The 22,049-nt window shown below is 43.2% G+C and overlaps 1 protein-coding gene across 1 annotated transcript; it reads right to left on the reverse strand.

Moving 5' to 3' along the window:
* Nucleotides 1-1,314: 1,314 nt before the first annotated feature.
* TMEM233 (transmembrane protein 233) lies at nt 1,315-15,775 on the reverse strand. The gene is made up of 3 exons (XM_066331359.1): nt 15,451-15,775; nt 8,487-8,621; nt 1,315-3,157 (listed from the first exon to the last, which is right to left on the reverse strand). Exons 1-3 carry the CDS (start codon nt 15,637-15,639, stop codon nt 3,146-3,148), a joined length of 336 nt encoding a protein of 111 aa, XP_066187456.1. The 5' UTR covers nt 15,640-15,775; the 3' UTR covers nt 1,315-3,145.
* Between the last annotated feature and the right edge of the window lie 6,274 nt (nt 15,776-22,049).

Here is a 22,049-nt window from a genome sequence, read left to right on the forward strand (position 1 = left end):
ACCCCCACTTATATTTAGAAGCCTCTTCTAGGATTACATATCAAGATACGTGCACGGGGCTGTTTTGCAGAATGCAGCTGCCTTGTAAGAAGCCAAAGGTGCCAACATGATCCAGGAGCTGAGGCCAGCAATTTCAAGTTTCCATCTGTCTCTGCCTGTAATGCGTGCAGAAAAGAAAAGGGAGCTGGACTTGGGCATTGGTTGGTGCCTTCAGTGTGTGAGGACACTGCGTCCAAAAGATGGAAGCCTGAAGCAGCTTTGCAGAAAGAAGACTCTGTTCATGCACTCAGGATACAAATGTTGAATTGAAATACATTTTACTGCTTCCCACCTCCCTCTGTTTTCATCAAATAACATCATTCAGTACATATATAATATAACAGAGGTTTTTTTTGTTTTTTTTTTTCCTACCGGAAAAAAGGTAGGTCCAGTGCAGAATAATGAACCAAATCCAAATCTAGACAATGAAGAACTGGTAATTTCCTGTGTGCCTGTCATTATCCAGAGATAATGAAATTTGTATACATGCCCTCAAAATATGGAGCAGGCACAAATTCCTCAGTCAGACACCTTCATTCTGTCTTCTACACCCACTGCTGGCATTAGGGCCTTGCTGACTTGGGCACTAAAATGTCATTTAGGCCCCCTGTGTTTGCTGCCTGCTTTGGGATGTCTGTCACACCCACAGCAGAACAATGTGGTTGTGCAAGGACCATACATCCCCTTTCCAGCACAAGCTGCAATTCCCAAACATGGTTGAAAATTTATGTAAACATAAATAAATGAAGAGAATCCATACCAGTACATTAGTAAAGCAAAAATAAGATTACCTATGACACAGAAGCACTAAGGACATTAGAAGAATTGCTGCATTCTCTCCTCTCTGTCACATTAAGTGGTTTAATATAAAGCCTTTATTTTTATACCAATCAATAGCACTGTAAGGTACCAACATTTATCTTCAGAAGCACTGAAGGTACAGTGGCTCAATTCTCAATTATATTAAGAGTGAGACTTCAAAGATATTTATGAGGAACAAGATGCAAGTTAGGTTTCCAGTATGGTTTTCAAAAGCTTCTGAACAAGTCAAGTGTCTAACTCCTATTGATCTCAACCCTGAGTTGGACAGTTAAAAAAATACTTCAAGTTGCCTATCCCTATCCTCTGGTGCCCATATAACTTTGGAAACCTCCTTTTGCTGTGGTTCACTTTATTCTGAAACTGTCCAAGGGGTTAGAAAAAGGGATGTTATTCTTTCCAGTAGAAGAGGCAACAAAACTTAGCAAAGACACTTCCCACATACCAGAATAGACATGAATTAAAAGTAATTTTATTCCACTTGTCAAGGACATTTTTTTCATATCTGATAATAAGGCAAGCTACTAAAAGTCCCACAAGACATATCAGACCATTAAAATAGTATTCAAAAACCAAAGAGGAGTTCATGGAACAGCCAATTCTTGGGATCATCAAAATCAGTGGCAAGTTTCCCATGTGGACAAATCTGATCAGTGTAAATGTTTAATAAATTAGCTGACTTCCCAAATCAGTGTTTGTGAAGTTTAATATTGCAGTAATTAAGGAGAGGTGATGCTTCACTGACTTCAATGAAAAACAGAATTTGGCAGGAAGAAAAGCGAAAAAGCACATTGAAAATATAATATCAAGGCACAAAAAATACATGCTACTTCCAGGCATATGCTTTAACAGGTAAAGGTTTCTGGGAGGATTTATTTGTTTTTAATAGGTTATTGAACTCCTGACAGATGATTCTTCTCTCACTGCACCTGCAGAACTCCCTGGATTTCTGGGCAGTGGCTCCAGGTTGATGTTGGTGCAGGGAGAGGGAGTGGAAGTTGGCACAGCTCGCTTGGAGGTGTGGTAATAAAGCAAACAGAGAAGCAGCTGCTGAGGATGCAGCCACATCTTAATGCTCACCAGAGCTTACTCCTTTTAACATGGAATATTTGTGTGACAAAACAATTGTAATCTGTGAAACAGTTTCCAGCTAATAAAAACAGCAGTCCCATGCTAAATTTTCACAAGGTATCAAGAAACTGCAGTAATTTAGAGGCCATCAATTCTGGAAGCTGAGGCTGCTCGCTGAGTAGTGTCTAAGGATCAGGAAGTGTGTCTGTAACTAGGCAGGGGTGCAAAAGTCTGTCCATCTCTAACTGCAGGGATACACAGACCAGTCACAGAGATGAAAGGATGAACTAAACAAAACCCACATGAACAAAGCAGAACACAATGAAACTATGTGCCTTGCTAGAAGCACAACAACAGAGGGATGAAGGACATCTGTTTAAAAAGATCTTTTGTCAGATAAAAAAAATAGGAACTTTTTACATATGTGAAGTTTAAAGAGGAAAGTAAGATCAGTGCAAATTTAATGAAGGACTGGAGCTAAGTCAAGGGAGAGCAACAATGAAAGACAACAAAACAAAAATAAATCATTAAGAAAAACATGGATGCTATGGAAGAAGAGTCTCTCTTAATGATCATGTGATTGAAATCGGTCCCAGGTGGTTAAAAATCCAAGGTAAAGTTCTAAAAGCTGAGGATGACAAAAGAAAGCAGCTGCTGAGTCAGAGTGCACCCACGGCATTATAAAATCACAGAGAAGGATAAAATCACAAACCCATGGGTACAGTTGTGTCATGTTAAGATTATTTTAAAGTAATGAAAAAATCCTTAGTGACCTGATCCAAAATCTGCCAGAAGTAACAGGAGTTCTCCTACCAGCTTCAGTGGGCTGTGCATCTGATCTTACACTGTGCACCATAAACAGTCTGGATACGTTGGCTTTGTCTGGCTGGGGTCAGCCAGGGAACATCACAGATCCAGCATACATTCCATGGAAATGAGAAAGAAAAGGGATTTGGTTTTTTTAGGGCAAGATCTCATTATACATTAGGGTGAAAGAGAAAATGCTGCTTTATACTGAGGTGTCTTATAAATAAATAATTTTGAAAACCTGGTCACGCCATGCTGATTAACTAACTGGGCTATCAGTTCATTCACCAGCAACATGCCTCTGCAGACTTGTAGGGTCGGAGCTAACAGTCTGGAATGGTTTCCATCTCTTCTTTTTCCCCCTCCAGAGGTTTACATGTTGATATCATCCAAGTGCAGTCCTGGTTCTTCAGATAGCATGCTGCAAGGACACAGAAATATGTGTGTTTAAAGGGGGAGAACACAGACAGTTTGCCCTGTGAGTTTAAATTATTAATTCTACAGATCTAATGGATACATTATGCCACATTAGTGGCACTTGTTCTCTTAACAAACATCCCTCTAGACTAGCAGCTCAATACAGTTTTGAATCAAAGAGCTGAGTTTCTAATGCATTGGTGATCTGTCAATCTGAACTAAATTTTTAAACTGGGTTACCTGAATCAATGCAAATTTGGGCCTTTCATTGCCAGGAAATGGGCTCTTATTTGACAAAGATTGATGAGGTCAACAGCATCTCCGTTGCCTTGGAGTGGTACATAAAGCAGTCAGGCAAGAACAGCATTCCAGCAGTGGAGAACTTGGTAAATCCAACAGTAAAAGGACTGAGAAAACTGTCCTGTGCATCTGCATAAGGAGAGGAAGGATCTGAGGAGTTCCCTCAAATTTTTGTGTAGGGGAAAGCTCTCAATACCCATGGATGCCCTGACTTCTCCCTGGATTCTGGGTTCTGCTGGAGTCTGAGAGATCTCCATTGGGCAGCTACATTCTAGCAGCTCCTCAATGAGGGATCTAGGACCCCAGGCACTGCACAGTGAATATATCCTGCAGACACCATTAATGCCTTTGCTGATTGTCTTTTGGGTGCTACTTGTGACTGCTATGGGTAGAATCCATTGTGGGAACATCTCCTCTGTGCACAGATGAAAGGAGCTGTTTCTGGGCCAGGATTTTGTGTGTGGTTTGCTAAGGAAGTCAGGCTGATGTAACTGTGTTGTGCATCTGCACACAGTGCCACTGCTTGGCCTCCCAGCTGAGGGAACTTTGAGAGACAGGTAGAGGACTTTAGGCTCCTATATTTTCACAAATCCAGTAAAACAAGGAAATAATCAGTATGTGCTCTTACCAATAGAAAGGCAGCAGTATGAGCTCCCTGGCTGGGTGGACACCAAGAATTAAAGACCAGGAATGCCCTTACTCTATCCCTTACTGGCAGGACAATCCCTACAGCACAAGACCCTGACTTGTTTATTTTTATGGTAAGGTGCAGAGGACAAGATGGCCAATGTAAAGATCTGGAGGCTCTCTGAGTAATCCCTGTCCTGGTGCTGGTCTTCAGCTTCTTCTGTCTCTGAAAGACAGGCAGTCGCTGAGTGAAATGTCTGCAAAGGCTTCTGAGAGCCTCAGGAATGGGATGGCAGAGATATTAAAGATAATCTTGCACTTCTTTTCCCCCTGAAGAATTATTTCTAAGGCAGTGATGAAACTTTACATGTACATCTGTCCCTGGTGCACAGTCTAAACACTTACTCCTTTTCCTTCTACCCGGAATTACCAATGCTGCATTACTGAACGTGTGCTTGATTTTAAACCCTTCTGATTCTGAGCAGTGCAAGCTGGTGCTTTCCTCACAGCCTGGCTGGTTTTGTGTTCCTTGGAAGCTATGCTGACAGGTGGCATGTCTGTGGCTTCCCTGGGGTGAAGTTCTAAATCAAGGGAGATTAAAGAAGGGGTCAGAAGTTCAGGCTCCTCTACGAAAGCATTAAATTATCATAATGGTTTGCATAAAATTCCAAAGTCACAGCATTTTGGCTACCCTTCCTCAGAGCAAAACTGTTGCTGTCTCAGTCTACTGAAGTTTTTGCTTCTCTCTAACACCTCTCACTCATCCTCCACATTTCTGCTTGGCTCACTCCTACTTGTCCAGACTGCAGAAATCCACAAGAGAGGAGCACAGAAGACGTGGGCTGTATATGAAATGCCTTGTGGCTCAACTGGGTGGCAAAACTCATGTGAGCTCTAGTTCAGCCCTGAACAACATTGTGAACTGTAACTCAGACACTAGAGATTATCTACAAGTATGTGCTGTGAGGAGCTGAGTATTGTTCTGAACTAGTCACATGGCAGCATGAAGTAGAACATGACATGTTTAGATCCAGTTAAGAAAAGGGTTTGGGATCTCTAGGATCTCCTTCACTTAAGTAAGGAGGATCCAGCCCAGGATTTAGTTTCCCTAAACCCTGCCATCAGAACTCAAATGTAATCCAAAGGTGTCTTGTGTCATCAAAACTCAAAAGAAAACAGAATTTGGAATCTGCTTCAAAAACGTTGAGGCTGCTCTGAAAACACAGATTGTAAATGACTTGAGAGCCCTCACTGACTCACGAAATTACCACCTTTTGCTGAATAAAATGTTTAGAGGTGGGGAGACTGACTCCAAATCTGTGCAAGCCTGGGGAAAGGTTCCTAAGAGGAGCATGAGAACGTGTTCACAGACTGGGTGGGAGCAAACGGTATGGCACACACAGACTGTGGCACACAGCCCTGCCCTGCTCCAGGTCACAGTGGTGTCTCCTCAGGGAAGGCAAATACGTCCCATTTCTCACTGCAGTTCTTGATGGACAACATGCCTGAGGCACACATGCAGGGCCAGACTGTGGTGACACAAATACCAGCTAAAGTTACATCTGAGCAAGCCCTGGAAATGTAACTCAGCGCCCAGGACTGGCAAGGCAGGGGCACAGGGGAAGCTGACAGGAGAAGGTAAAAGCAAATGGGGAAGAGTAAGAATAAATTTGGCCCAGTGTGGAAAGAGGCACAGCCGTGATTTCACACACACCACAGCTCTGCACTCAGAGTCCTCAGCATGATGAGGGACACCCCACTTTACACTGATCAGGACATACAAGTTTTATTGCTGTGCTGTCAGCTCCAGTGATGCAAGTGATGGCTTCCCCTTGCCTACATTTAAGGGCATGACTGCAGAATGTAGATGGTTCCCAAGTGTTGGGTGGGCCCTGTTCCAGGATATAAATATGTATCACTACATATCTTAATATATGTTTGCTAAAGATAACATGCCAGTGTTCAAGACAAATGAGGCTCTCCAAGGCAGCAGGAGAAGCCCTGAGATGACTTAGCTTTGAGTAACTCTTCAAAATGAGAAGTCAAGGCTGTTTCTTCCCTGCAGACATAGGTGTTGGCTGTTGTTATTCCTGTGCTACTGTTGCTCTGTGACTGAACCAACCAAGGAAGGCCCACCAGGACATTTGGAAGTAGGAGTTTTCTGAAAAGTAAAAGGGTCTTCCTTCTCCCAAGTCTGCCATTATTATTGAGGGTACATTTGGGAGTATTATTGGTGGTATAAAATCATTGTTTGCTCAAAGCAAGAATTTTCTGCTCTTCTCTCAGCAACTTCTACAATTTCTACCCTCAACTCACCTGACTCAATATTTTTCTCCTGGCTGAGGCATGTGAAGTTGTTTTGAAGGAGGCTTCAGAGCCAGCTGAGCCTGACTCAAGCTTTTCATACATATTGCTGAGGTTGAACTTTCAGGAAAAATGCATGTGTAGGTCATAGAAACATTAAATCTGTGCTTGATGGTAATGCAATAAATCTGCCATATTATTGTATCAAGGCTATTTCGTGCTACTTTGCTAATTCTAAAACATACATTAAAGTTAGCATAGAATTAATTTACAATCACTTCAGCAGAGGCAAAGTGGCTGTCAGTAAATAATCATGAGAAAGGCACAAATGGGTGTGAGATCACTGAATGGAGTGTGCAAAGCCATTCACAGCAGTGGCACGTCAGACTAAGACAATTTAGTATAAAGTAAAAATGTCCAAGAGTAAGGCAATAGAGGGGACCCAGGTAAGCATGGAGAGTGAAAAGACCAGTTGGGTGATTCTGTTCACACATTTTCACATCAAAAGATTGTTGTTGCCATCAAATCCTTTCTTAAAAGCTAAGGCATTTTGGGGGGTGACAAGTGAGAGGGAGAAGGGGAGCAGTAAAGAGGCTGGAAAGGCAGAGAGTAGAGTGAATCCAGAGTGGAGCGAATCCCTGACTCCTCACAAAAGTCATGGTATCATTCAGCCAAGAAATTTGGGAAATTTTTGTAACTATGTACAGAAATAAATATCCCAGCAGTGTGCTGAGGGTGCCCAGGCACCTGGCTGCTTCCACCCAACAGAGAGTTTTCTCTTTAAAAAAAAAAACCCTGGAACCAAAACTAATTTAAAAAGTCCTCAAAAGAAAATTGAAGTTGTCTTAAACTGGTTTACTGCTGCTTGGTCACTTGTGAATGCTTCAGGCCAGTGCTGTCTGCCACTTCTCATGCTGCCCTTCTCTCCCCTACTTTGAAAAAATAACTGAGCTGCTCTACTTGCCTTAGAAATGATGAGTAAGGTGGTAGAGGCAAACAGAAGAATTTACTGCTGCTCTCAATTACAACACTTGGCACTCCCAGCCTGAAGGGACTTGGGTTTAAATCTGTGAGTGCTGAATGAGCTGAACACAAGCTGAAACAAGGCTCATGCTTGCAAATGCATAGAAAATTAATGAATGCACAGGACTCATGTGCATTCATTACACAGTCTGCAGCACCATCTAATAATATCCCACAGAGCTGGACCCCATGTGCAGTAACTTCCCTGCAGCTCAATATGTTGTACTTCAAATGCTGTACACACTTAACCAGTTACTCTGTTCCACTCCCTGGAGATGTCTTCATTTCAGTGGTAAATGTTGTGTTTTCTGTTTATAGTTTATGTATAAGTTTGTGCAGTGCACTGGAAGGTACCCTCCAACCAAACCAGCCAATAATAAATTCATTTAAATTGATTATTTTAATGGGAGGTGCACAGTATTGTGGAGAAAAGACCATAGTTGCACAACCTTAAGAAAGATTATCAACACCCTCAATTACTTTTGTCCTCCAGTAATCCATCTGGGTAACCCCTGTGTTAGAGATTCATTTGTTGGGCTTTGTTTCCATTATTGCAGGTGTGGGAAGGCAGGACAATAACACAGCATGGAGAGTGAAGGGCATTACCTCACGGAGACCCAAGTCAGAAAGACATTTATGGTCACTTTTGATATAGTTGTGGTCATCTGTTTTACTGTCAAACAGTAGAAGAGGGACTGTTGTTAACTTGCAGAGTTAAAAGATCACTTGGCCAGACCGTGAGACTGAAAATTAGCACCTGGGAACTCTGTTACCTGAAATTTAAAGATCTCAGGTCACTTGGTCTGAAAGATGGTGAATCCAAAGAGGAGAAAAACCAAAAAGCAACTGGCCAAAATTGGAAAAACATATTGGAGCTGCAAGAGTTTCTAGAAAACCCACTGCTGCTGAGAAAGAATTGCTTGTGTTTAACCACAGAAATTTCCAAACCGTAAAATATGAAAGAATTCTTTTGGAAAAGCATACATGCATCCCTAAAAAGATAAAGAGAGGTAGCCGTGGCAGTCGTTAGTGCCGTGTTCTGGAGGCCCTGCAGACAGGGCTGTGAGGCCCTTGCTCACCGTTGTGAAGTGAACCGCGCAGTAGATGCCGATGATGACGAGGCCGATGATGATGGAGGCCACGGCCACCCAGAGCGCGTTGCGACCCAACCGCTTGGAGCCTTCTATGTCCCCTTGGTTGTAACTGTTCAGAGCCTGTGGAGGGGAAACACGGGATCACAGCTCTTCCCTGGAAACAGAAACCTGTTGGCAAAGCAGCGTGACAGCTCTGAACCCACAGAACAAATCCATGTCTGCTGCCAAGGTAAGCAGGAGTCTGGTTTTCTGTTCCACTCATTTTCTGTACCTTTCATTGAAGCAACAGCTTTTTTTTTTTTTTTTTTTTTTTTTTTTTTTTTTTTTTTTCCAGTGGGGAGGCTTTTCATATGATACACATATGTTCATATGTTTCATATGTTCATATGATACACATCAGCATAAAAGCTGTCAAACCAACGTCCACCCAACGTGCATAAATCAGTCCCTTTTATCTTTGGAAATAGTTTTGTAGTATATGGGAATTGTTCACTGGCCACTTCACTAGCAGTGAGATAAATTCTTATGCTTTATAGGACTATAAGCAAAAAAAAAGAGCATAAATAGGCTGCATTTTTAGAGAAAGTCTCAGCAAAACTTAAAGAAGCTTACTAATTTCCCATTTTTCCAATATTTTACTTTTCCAAACAAAGTTTGAAGAATTAATAGGTAGTTTGCTAGTGGTGGGAAAAAAACCCTGAAGAAATATAGGTCATCTGAACAAAACATCTGAGTGCCATCCTCATGGGCTAGAGGCTGTGTTCATTTGCATTTCTGGAAGACATTAATAATTATTATCATATCCATCATGAGGTGTGCATCAGACATCCCCATATTATCTCAAGAGACTCGAGTGTCTCTCTCCCACCCATGACTTAGCAGATGCTTTACATTCATTACATACTCAAATTGCAGTGTGTGATAGGACTACTCTAGGCTTTTGTGAGACAGACTATAGGATTTTCTGAATTAATTTTTGGTATAACCAAACCATTTTTAAAGGAGAAGATTCAGTGAACGACACAGAAGTACTGTAGTACATGAGTCTAAATACAGTTTGTAGTAATTTTTTTCCTAAGAATGAGATGCTATCAAAGCATTAAAAAGGGTGTTATTCCTGAGAATTCTTTTGTAAAATCATGAGAGTTTGAGTTCATAAACCATAACACTGAGCCCAGATTTCTTGATCAGATTGCACTGTTGAACTCAGCATACTTCCTCAGGGAATTAGATTAGTCACAACATGGTTTTTAGTATCTTGTATAAATTTCAGGAGGTATCAGAGAAATGGGAAGAGTAGGGGGAGAGATATGGGGACCTGATCAAATTAACTGTTCTCTGGACTAAAGAATTCAGATTTTCTCTAGAAAACGACTGCATGAGGTATCACCAAGTGCTATAATGAAAGTGCTTCAGTTATAAATCACTTTTGCAGCAAACACAGAACAATAGAGTGAAGAGCTGAGACTGTGGAGAGCAGGAAAAGGCTGAAGTTCAGAGCACACCAAGCATTGCTGTAGAGCCATTTCTCCCAAGCAGGAAGGCAGTGAGGGGCATGATGTGTGTGCTGTGTCGATTAGTGAGCACACAGTGCTAATGGGCTGGGTGCCCTCGTGGTGTCAGCACTGCAGGAGCATCAGCCCAGCCCAGACAGTCCCAAAGCAGCACAGCCTGCATTCCTAGAATTGCATCTCAAGGATAAGTGCAGGTACTTATTCTCTGGAGTCTGTGAAAGGCTGAGATGCTGATGCACTCATGTCCTTAAAGAGAGCACTGATACATTTCTTCCCTTCCTGGAAGCCCACATGCCTACACATTTCTCCGGTTTATGTCTCCAAAGAGTATCACTAATACCTCTGCTCTGCTGTCAGGTTTCATTGAGGTTGGAAAGCACATAATGGGGAAGGAGGGCAGAGATGGGCATGGGCACGAGCACACAGTCAACAGGACAGTGTCAGCCCTGATGAAGGTACAAAGGGGGCTGGCACAGTCCTCTCACCTAAGCCACTCCACTGTCCCCAGCAGTCCTGGCTGCAGAAAAGCTTTCTCAAAGTACGTTTAGGAGGGTCATTAAAAGGATTATGAGGAGAAACACAGCTCAGCTTGGCCTTGAGCAGACTGACCTCCTCCTGTCTCTGCCAACAACCACCAACGCCACTGTGGCTGCAGGGAGAAACAGAGAAGCACCACTGACACTCTGGCCCTGGACTTTGTGCTCCTCTCTTATCAAAGGGCTCCCTTGCATGGCATCTCCAGAGGGGTTGTGCAGACACCATCAACTCAGTTCTTCAGGCTTGTGGTCTCAAAAGTCAGACAGAGTTGTAAGCTAGACCTGACAGTACCAGCTTGTAGTTCTGGGCCATTTTACTAATGTATTTAGGAAGTCTGGAAAATTTCCATGTGATCTCTGCAGGTACTGCATAAATAATTCACCATGCAAACTTTAATAAATAATGTCATTTTAATACAAATCCCTGATGAAGAGGAGGAAAACAGCATTAATGATAAAGAATAGAATTTGTGAGAGACAGGAAGGAGACCAAAGTTTCTGTATGAAGAGGTTTAAATTAAATGATAAATGAAGTAACTTAGAAGGCATTCAATAAAAAAGAAGAGGTTTGAGGGAGTGGTTGGGGTCTGATGCAAAGCTTTTTGAAATTCATTACTTCCATCTGCTTCAAAGGGCTCCTGGTCAAGCTTCCAGTTTTCAACATTACACAGAGATAACATCAAATGTTAAAACCTTAACTGTTACACCTATTTATTTTCAAGGGCTGGGCAATATATTGAAAACAACAGCATCTGTATGAGGCATTTGGTCTAACTTTTAAAACAAATTTCAACCCTTTTCAGCCTAACACCATATAATTTCTCAGGTTTCTGCTACCTCGCTTGCTGTGAAGTCAAAATATAAATTAAAGCCACAGTTCTGCAGCTGTTTATTTACTTGAGTAATCACAGTGACTTCACCAGGTTCACACACATCTATTTATAAAACATTCTCAGTTCAACAATAAAGTGACTTGACCTCATGTGAAAAGAAATGTGCTGAATTAGCTATAAAATATTAATCCCTTTCTATGTGCATTTTCTGTTCCACACTCCCAGAGCACTGATCATGCAAAACCAGAAAGAACACTGGGTTAGTTTAGAAATCTTCCTCTACGTTTCTTACAGATCTGGGCAGACCAGACTGAGGTTCTCTGATCAGCATTTTCTAGGCTCTATAAGCCAGGCTGAGTGAACTTTTTTTTGGCTGTGCCTGGAAAGGAGACACTCTCTAGTTCAGACCTGAGGAAGAATGAGACCTGCTGACTCAGGGTGACTCCTCACTGTGGAAACAGCTCACAGGGAAACACAAAGAAGAGGGGGGACTTGGGGAGCAATTCAGAGCAGGCAGGTGCTGAGCAGGACACATGAAAGGGGAGTTTGTTCTGCAGAGTGTTGCAGAGGAAAAACAAAAATCAACCAGTTTGCAAAGGCAAGGGCCATACAAAAAAGCCTTAACAGCAGCTGCTGAGCCCTGCTGTTTAATATCCCTGAATATTAAATATGTTGTCTAATATTCCTGACATGAGTATAGGCTATCCCATATGGTATTAGATATCCTGGTACCTACAAGCTAACAAGGGATGTATAAATAATAAACCCTGCAAGTAAACTTTCTAACTACAGAAACACTGGTCACTGAGCTGGCCACAGCCAACACACTGCACACGGCTCGTTAGGATCCCAATTAGAAGAGGTGGTTCCCTGAGAAAGCAAAGTCTATCCTTTCCTGTCCCCATAGCTTCCACCACCCTCTAATTTGTTGTCTCTGCTTAGGGAAACCCATATAAAGACAAGGAATCTGAATCCAACAGCAACAAATGCAGACAAAGAACTTGTTACTATCAGAGGCAGATGAGCCAAGATTGTCACAGCTTGACCACATATGTTGTTTGAAGCATGGGAATGATTAAACAAAAATGTGTCAACAGAAAGAGGGAGTTTGGAGCAAAACTCAGTGAGAAATAGCTTTGGAGAGACTGTTTGGAGGTTGTTACAAATGTAAGGCCCTATGGAATTACCCCACTAGTCTGACACAGAGATCTTTGAAATAAAGACAGCTGAAGGGGAGGTACTGAGAAAGGCCAAAAAAACGTGCTCAATTGTCAGACCTCAGTGCTGGCACTGAAAATATCCCATTCATTTCCCAGTTATTCCACAGCCTCTCTAGCTCTGATCCCATGAGCCAGACACAGCCAGTCTACCCCAGCCAGGTCTCAGACGCAGCTGGCAGCTCACTGAGGGCTCCTTGGGTTAAGATAAGGAGCCAAAGAGCTCAGTGACACAGTGTCCACCCCCAGCCCCACACCAGAGAAATCTCCTGTGCCACAGAAGCCTCTTGACCTGGTACCTGCTGCTAAACTCTTGCTCCTGATGCCTGTGGTTACACCTGTATGAGAAAGAATAGGGCAAATCTGAGGGAGGTGTCCCTGGGACTGAGTGAGCCAACTGATGGCACAGCAACAGGACAGAGCTGCTCACAGTGATCCAGCTGCTGGGAGCAACAAGGAGCAGAACGGATGGCATCTGGCTGGGGCTGCAGAAGGGTGTTGAGAACAGTGATCCTACAGCCAGGAGTCCTGGGGAAAACAGAACTCCATCTGCCAAAAATGCCAAGCAATTCTCACCCCTGAGAGTGGCCAATGGCTCGTTGTAATGGCAATATGGCAAGACACTGATTAATTAATGTCCTCTCTACCAGTTCAGCTCTGACCCCTGCCATGAGAAACAGACAGGTAAGGAACAAGGAAAGGTTGTCATTGCAATAAGGAGAACTTGTGAAAGGTTTATTCTAAAAATAAAGTAAAGGAGGTAAGATCTGCAACGGTGAGGTCTGAGCCTCCAAAGGTGAGAAAGAAGTGAGGAAGCCAGTGCTGGAGTTGTAAATGGGGCAGCAGAAGAGACAGAAGAGACTGAAGACAAATCTGTCATTTATTTTGGGGGTGTGTTAGAGCCCAGACTCTACTTTTAGAGTGAAAATATTGTCTGAATTTAGAACAGTTAAGGAGGACATGACACAGGTACACAGGGTGCTGAACCATGCCCCCTCTAGAAGCCAATAGGACTTTCCCTTTTAGGCTCATTTTAAGAAGTGGAAATTTGTAGAGAATCCACTTGTAATGGTCTTTAAATCTGACCCAATAGCTCAGGCAAGCTCTGCAGACTGTAAATGTATCTTCTACAAGAAAAGAAAACAACCCACTCTTGTATCTCAGTGTTAACCCTTAGCAAGTCCAGCTGAGAAAGGGAAGGAGGATGCAGATCCCAGCAGAAGTGGAAATAAAACCAGCACAGGCTAAAATGCAGAACCTGCAGCTGAGGATAATGCAGCAGTTACAGGTTGCAGCTTGGAAAGGCAGAGAGAAGTTGGATGTGTTATTTTTATAGAAAAGGAGAGGTTTTAGGTAGGATGCTGTTGAAACAGAAGCTATTCCCAGACAGGGGAGGTTATTGGTCTGGCTTTTGTTTCCCCCTGTAAGGGAGTGGGCAGCTGAGACCTGCACAGGCTGTTCAGCATTCAGGAAGTGCTCTTCCCACCCTGGTTCCTTCATATCCTGCTAACAGTGGCTGATGCCTGACTCCAGAAGCCTGCATGAACTTCAACCAGGCTGGGGGTGGAGGTTTCTCCATATGGGGTGCAAAAATCTTTAGAGGCCAAATTCTGTCCTTGACAGTTAACTTCTGTACAGCCCCAGCACCTTGATGAAAGCAGTGTCACAGTGAACAGACGCTCCCATCCCCACACCATCAGCTCTCATTACTTTATATAGCACCCTCAGTGTCCATGGACAAAAAGGATGCCGAATACCAGCAGAACCAAATCTTCCCGAAGTAAGGAAAAGAGCATATTGTATAGTTAAGGTAACAACAAAGAAAATAAACACAGAAGGAAGAAAAAAAAAAAAAAAAGAAAAAGAAAGAAAGAAAGAAAGAAAAAGCTAATACTTAACTAAAAAAAAAAAAAAAAGACTTGAACAATGGCTTTGGAATAGTAGTTTTCTAACTTCAGCATTGTGAAGCTGATTGATGTGAATTCTCATCAATCTTTACTCATCACAGTTTACAATAGTGTGTGTTGGGGTATTTTAGACATAGTTAGCTATTCTTATACTTAATTGCAAAAAGAAATTACTACATTTTTGCTTACCTTCGCAGCTTGGCTGTCAGAGAAAAGGATGAAAATACACAACATGTTTTAAACCTTTTTCAGCTCCTAAACAACAGAAATACATTGCAGTGTTACTGATAACACTGATCATGTATATGACTAGAAAACTCTGGATCTGACTCCGCAACTTTTAACTCAGAGAAGGAGATTCTGTTCCAAGAATCCTTTGGAAGTTAAGGGGATTGCTAGGTTATTAAGGACAATGTGTATCAATTACAGACTGTAGGAGTAAGGCTGTTCTCTCAGTGTGTTTGATACTCAATTTACATGGGCAATTGCCAAGAACCTATAGTCATTATTATTGTCTGTATTATTCTAATAAATAGTATCAAAGACCCTGTTTACTGGAAAAAAGGCACTCCTATTAGATTGGATCAGTTGAAGCAGAAACCAAATCTGATTCCTGTTCTCCAGCTGACACTTTCACACAGATAGTGTCCACTTCGGCTGGCGACTTAGTTGATGTAACAAACCCCATTAACTAGAATAAACCTGCCACCTGACAGCCTGATAGTGAAAACTTGTTGGAAACTGCCTTTCACTCCTCGTTTTTCACCGCTGCTAGGATAGCTCGTTGGACCCCCTGCCCTCTCCTGCTGATGCTCCCAGGCTCGCTGCCTCACCCGGTGTCCGCAGGCTCCCGGGACAAGCGGCTCAAAGGCGGCTGGATGCCCCTTTCCCTGCCGGGGCCGGCGGCGGCCCCTCGGAGCCCAAGCCGGAGGTGCTACTCACCATGACGGCGAACACGAAGGCGACGATATTGACGGGATAGGCGGGACAGAAGCAGGCGAGGATGCTGAGGAGCAGGTAGTTCTTGGGCCGCTGCTGCGGCGGCCCGTCGGGTAGCTCATCCTCGATGTTGGTCTCGGGGCTGTTGTCCAGAGCCCGCTTGATGTCGGCGCCGGCGGGGAGCGCGGACATGGGGCTGCGGTGCGGCGGGCGGGCGGCGCGGAAAGCCCAGCGCTCCGGGCAGGCGGGACCGAGCGGCGCCGAGCCAAGGGAGCCGCCCCGGGACGGGGCCGGGCGGGGCGGGGGGCGCTGCCGCGGGGTCTCAGCGCTGGGCTGCCTTCACGGGCAGCGTGGGGAAGAACAGCGAGCCCGACGCCGCCCGCCGAAGTTTCCAGCTCCGCGGAGTCCCCGCGCTGATCCTGCCCGGCCCCGGGAGCGCCCCCGGCGCTGCCGCAGCGCGGCCGGAGCGCAAAACCTGCGGCTGGTCCGGCCCTTTGGGAACTTCTTCAGCGCCCGCAGTTAAAGGACTTAAGGCGAGTTTGCAGGACCCCCGGGGTGAACAGCGCTGCGTTCTTAAACTCGCGTTTCCAGGTGTCCGAACTGCTTCAGCAAGGGGGGGAAAGCCCGCAGAGCCATTTTCTCGCATCTGGACTGAATTTACCATCTCCTAACCCCAGATTCTCGCTGAATTTAGCAAAAAGCATTGAACAGCAGCAGAAACGAACGAACTTAAAGCACTATGGTCAATTTTTTGGCAAATGATTCCGTCCTTACTGAACACGACATCCGTAAGGTGAACCCCACTTTGGGGAATGCACGAAAGCAAAGAAATTAATATTATGCCCAAAACCTAACGTATGGGGAGAAAACCCCAAATCAACCACAATTAAATAAAGATCTACTTCCATAATGGTGTTCAAGTTGGTGACCCTTCCCAGGTCTCTCAAAGACACAGGATCTAAGAGTAGAACCTGGTGTTTTTTGTGTGTTTCTAGAAACCGTAAATAATTTGGCAGCCTACACTGAGAAAGGAGCAGGCTGTTTCTGCTGTGTGATATTAGAAAACCCTTCACACCTGTATCAGCAAAATGGAGCCTTTTGGTCAGATGAAGGCTGAAGTTGAGATTTTGCTCTCACTGGCTAGTCCTGAGAGCATTTCATTAATTAAAGTTACAAAAAATAGTAAGGTGTGCTTACAGCTTTATGAATGAGATGTTTTTATCCCTGGGAGTTTTGCAATAGACCTGAATGGAGATACCGTTTCCTTGTTCTGGATGTTATCCTACAAGATGTGACACAGTAAAGACTTTTATAAGGAATAAAGGCGCAGTATTTTCACTTTCACAGACATTAATTGTCTCTTAGCTGCATGTCTGGAATATAACACGGAGTGAGAATCTGCTGTTCTATCAAAATGTCAAAAGAAAAGACTGTACATCTTTAGGAGAGAGTAAGAAAGACCAAATCCTTCTGCTTGCCAATGTAGCCATTAATGTTCAGGCATAAGCTCTGTGCAGCTGTAAAATCTCTGATCTGTTTGTTCTCAGGGGACTTTAAACACAGTCACCAGACAAGTGCAGGAAAAACAGTTCACATCACACCACACACTTACTGTTGGGGCTGATTTCAGTAGGGATGGAGTCCATATCCTCTGCAAGGGATCAGCATCTTCCAGGGCCCCTCGAGCCTTTAATCCACAAGCACTTTCAGAACCCATTGTAATGGCTTAAAGTTTGAGTTTGCCTGCTGCTGGTTGAAACACAGTTAAGTAAGAGCCTGTTATTAGGCCCGTGGAGCAGAAAATCCAGCTGCTTAGGGCAGTTTGAGCCATCCAAGGTGGACATAAACAAGGACAACAAAAAGCTGTGGAAAATCAACTCAGGAGAAGGCAAAGTTGTGTGCAGAGATCAGCCAGAGAAACATGACCCTGGGCTGTGAGGAAAGGATGTAGATTCTTCCTGTTCAACATCAGACATTGAGTTTTAGTGCTTTTCCAGGGGACCTCCAAGAGAGTGATGCGGAGACTGGCAGAGTTACCAGTGACATCAACAACCCCTGTTAAATCTTTTTCTGAGGACAATGAAGTGCAGGTAGAATTTGGGCTCTGTTAAGCTGGACCATGTGAATCCCTGTCCAAGTGTCTCAAAGACACAGGTCTAAGAGTAGAACCTGGTGTTTCTTTTGTGTTTCTAGAAACCGTAAAGTTTAATTGTTCAAACGAGGCTGCTAACAGATGCTAATGGATTGCAGAGAAAGCAGGAGATAGGAAGTGGTGAGATATTCAGGGCCAATTTGTGCTAATGAGAGCTCATTAAGAGGTTCTTGAGATAAAGGTTCTGTCAGGAGGCAGTTAGAGTGGCTTAATTTAGTGGTTTGTGTAGCAGATGGGTTAAAATCCAAGAACTACGTCCCGTTAGGACAAGACTGATTAAATTTTAAACGGCACTGACTTGTAGCCACTTACCGAGGTGAGGAATAGGAAGGAGTTCCTCAGCCAATAGTTTGGGTTCGCAGGCTGCACTGAGGGAGGGCAGTTTCAGTCCTCGAAGAGGTTGTAACCTCAGAGGGAAGATCCATTGCGCTGAGACGGCTCAGCAGAAAGCTGTGAAAGTGATTTAAGAACGTGAACTGAGAGCTTTAAGATATAGTTCCATGAACAATCACAAAAATAGCTTTCCAAGGGAATGATTCAGAGTACCCAATATTGCTGCTTACAGCCTTGCACCTCATGCTGAAACTTGAAAGAGAAATTGATCACTGTGCACAGAGCAGCAATTTTTCCAGGGATACAAGTAAGGCAGGATCATGGATAAATTGCTCATCACCATGGGCAAAGCAGATGGGCCAGAGACATGACAGTTGCAAAATATTTTTTGAAAGGTCTTCTCCTAATTTCATATGCTATGGCTTGCCAGCAGGATTCCTTGTAAGGTGGAATATGGTCTCTCCACCATATTTTGCTGTATTCTTGGCTGGTAGGACTCCCTCAAAGGCATGTTCACAGCTCACAGTTGTCCTGGAAAGAAGTTCCAGTGTCTGCACACAAGTCCACACTAAGACAAAAAATGGCAGTTTAATGCCCCAGAGTTCTTTGTGACTAACTTGTATGTCCAGACATAAAACAGTAACAGTCAAAGGGCATGTCAGGCCCCAAGCTGAGTTCTACTTATCTAAAAGAAAGGTACTTTCTCCACCTTCCAACATTTAGCCAGGCTTTGTCTTTCCTGAGAGAATGGAGAACCTGCCTACCTTCCATGGGAAGGAAAAAAAATGGAAATGAAGTAATTTGATGCCTAAAATTCTCATACTGCATCTATTGCACAGTAATTTAAAGCTCTTATATACTTCATCACAATATCTCATGGTAGTAAAATCCATCCCTTACCCAAAAGAGGGATCACCTGGAGATGAGACACATGAGGTTGGATGGAGGCCTCCCATATTCTGAAAAGTAGTATTTTGGCTTGGTTTAATAAATCCTTGTACAGAAATATTCTGCAGGGGAGTAGGGGAAAACTAACCCACCTTTCTCTTTTCAAAGACAATTCTCTATCTGGTCATCCTGCTCTTGCCAAGCATCTGGGAACGTCCCTTCTCTGCTGGCTGCCCATCCTCAGGATTGCCAGGCCCCTTAGCAACACTTCCCAAGCTCAGGGACTGTGGCTATGAAGGAACAAAGCCAGAGCTGCATTATTGGTTCTTGGTGCTGTTAGGAAATCTGTGTCTCTCCAGCAGCCACTGGAGAGAAATGGCTCCCTGGCTGTTCCCAGGCAGCTCCGCCAAGCAAACCAGTGTCTCCAGCTTTTCCTCTTTGCAGGTCTACTGCTAAATCAGTTCTTTCCACAGTACATTTTGTACATTTTGGTGTCCAAATTTGCTTTGCATAGGTCTTTGCTTGGGAGCATCTATTTATAGTGAACTGAGGTGAACTGTCTTTTTAACTTCTGCCTGAACTTCAGCTGTAGAAAACATTCCATCCCGCCCTCCTTTTTTTTCCTGGGGTATTAAGCACAAATACCTTCATAATTTGGTTTTTGCAAGTTTTGTTTACTGGCAGTCTTTGGAAAATATCCATTATATTTTGGTTTTAGATGTTTTGGTATCTCTTAGCTTCTCTTCAGGTGATTGTATTGTTTGTAAAGTGAAGCTTGTAGATAGAAGCATTTTGTTCAGACAGGTTGAGAGTACTAAACTTGAGCATGAGAAGAAATGAAAATGGAGAGATTTGGGACGCTGCTTAAACTACTCAGTCAGTAATTCCAAATGAATATATGAATCAAATTACTTGTCAACACTATGCAAAGGAAGCAGCTCATTGTTCCTGTTTTTGAAGTGGACAGATTTTAATATGAGTTGTATTAAACAGTGGAAACTTCAATGAGTGGAAGGATGCACATTCCGTTCCTTAAAAATTATGGATCAGGACTGGTTTTGCTGTTCTATTTCTGTGTGTTACTGAGTCAGCAGTGGCTGTGAGGCTCTACTCTGTACACTGATGCTGTAACAGGTACTGTAAGAGAAGTGCCTTTCCTAGTTTAAACGGAACTTTTCAATTTTACCTTTGTAGCTGCAGATTCCCATTTTTCATTGTGGGCCACAGCTGAGGGCTGTGGCTTTGGAAACACCAAAGATTTGTGATGAGCTGTTAACTTTGGTAAATTATTCATGGTAAATAAATATGTGACCAGGGAAATGTTCAGATAAAGATGAAAGTTTCCTTCACAGTCTGAGATTGCTTTTTCATTCAGTGATAACCCTCTGGTATGTTGTCACAATTCAAAGTCAATAAATAAGTTGGCTGTGCAAGCCTGCTAGAGCTCAAACACATGTGAAGATGTCTTTAGGTGTTTTCCACGAGCTGTCCTTTTCCATTCTGTTTCCTGGCTTCTGACCTGTCTCATGAAGTCAGATATCAACATCAGAGGATCTGTTCCAGCAGCTCAGACAGTGCTGGGCATCTGCTCAGTGCCATGGGTGACCTGTGCTGTGCTGGGAGGAGCCCTGGTTTCATCTCAGTGTTCCACTTCCCTGCAAACCAGTTCATGTTCTTTAAAGTTTTGCTCCTTGTGACTGGCAAGACAGTCTGTTGTAGCACTAAAAGGGCAGGATTTTATCTTACTGCACTTAAATGTTCTGAAAACAGAGTATCAAAGCTCAGCTCAAATTTCCTTCAGAATCCATGTGGAGAGCTACTACAAGGGAGTTAATAGCAGATGTCTTCTCATTTATATGTCTCTTTTAAACTGGACACCTAATTTTTCAGATTTCCTGCTATAAGGATTCATTTCAGATGTGGCTATGCAATGCAGCGCTGTGAATTCAGCATTTTGGAAATACTACTGACCATTTATTGTCTATGAGTTCATGAAAACCATTTATAACAAACTTGTTAGTTGAAGAATTTGAACCATTTTGCCAACTTGAGTGGTATTTGTATTATTAAAGGATCTACAAACTGATTTGTGGAGGCAAATATTGGAAGATTCCTCTTTTGAATGTTTTTCATGAATTCAAGTGTTCGTGGAAATATTTTGGGGTTATTTAATATTATTTAAATATAATAATATAAATATTATATATATTATAGTATATTCCATTAATAAAAGTATTGGACACAGACCCTTAATTTAATTAGTTCCCACTCCACAATCAATCTGGAATCTTTTCATGGACTTCTCTGGGTCAGCTCCAGCTTCACACAGCACAAGCAACAGGAAAACACAGGCAGGGCTGTGCACAGTTATGCTACAAGCAGGAGAAGTCTTGAACAAAAGGCTAAATACACCCATTAGGGAGACTTTGGATCTGGACTCACATCTGAACTCGTGGGAGGAGCTGAATACTAATTGTTCTATAAATATTTAATATACCTAGCACTTTCCCATTGTGTAGCATCCCAAAGGAGGCATCTTTCCTTCTCTCACACTTCTACACCCGTACTCTTCTTTCATTTAGGGCTCCCAAATACAGTAATTAGAACAGCCATCAAATTTGCATCTGACTGATCAAGGCCACTCCAGCTTTATTTCAGTGTAATTGCAGTGGCCTCGGGTGCACTGGTGAACATGGCCCAGGGCTCAGGTAATTATAATATCAGAGATCATTTAATGAGGAAAAAGCAAGTGAGACACTTTGTGGGTTAGGAACCCACCAGGAAATAACCTGCTTGTTAGCATAACAGGACCTTGTTATTTTTCCTAATTTATACATTACATTTATCACAATTAAAAAGAAAAACACCAACCAAACAACCAGTTCAAATGGATTAATTCCATGTTTACCTTTGTCCTCTGATACCAAGACAAGCTGTGGTACAGACACCAGCACATCAGATTGATAAATAATATCCCTAAATATTCTGGTTTGGGACAGAATTGCCATGCTATGCCCCATGGCTGTCAAAATTCCAGGTGCACTGTTGTCACAGGGCAAAAGCTCCTTGGAGGGCTACTCAGAGGGTGTAGGAACTTGTGGATTTCTGTGGGGGTGAGAGGCTTGTGCTCCCCTTTAGCTATAGAAACTGCAGTTGTAGAGAAAGATTAACAGCTCCTTGCCCATGACTGAGGAGTCTGACTGCCCACTGCTCACTGCCACAGAGCTTC

This window comes from Sylvia atricapilla, chromosome 17 (genome assembly GCF_009819655.1).
Source record: "Sylvia atricapilla isolate bSylAtr1 chromosome 17, bSylAtr1.pri, whole genome shotgun sequence".
NCBI lineage: Eukaryota > Metazoa > Chordata > Aves > Passeriformes > Sylviidae > Sylvia > Sylvia atricapilla.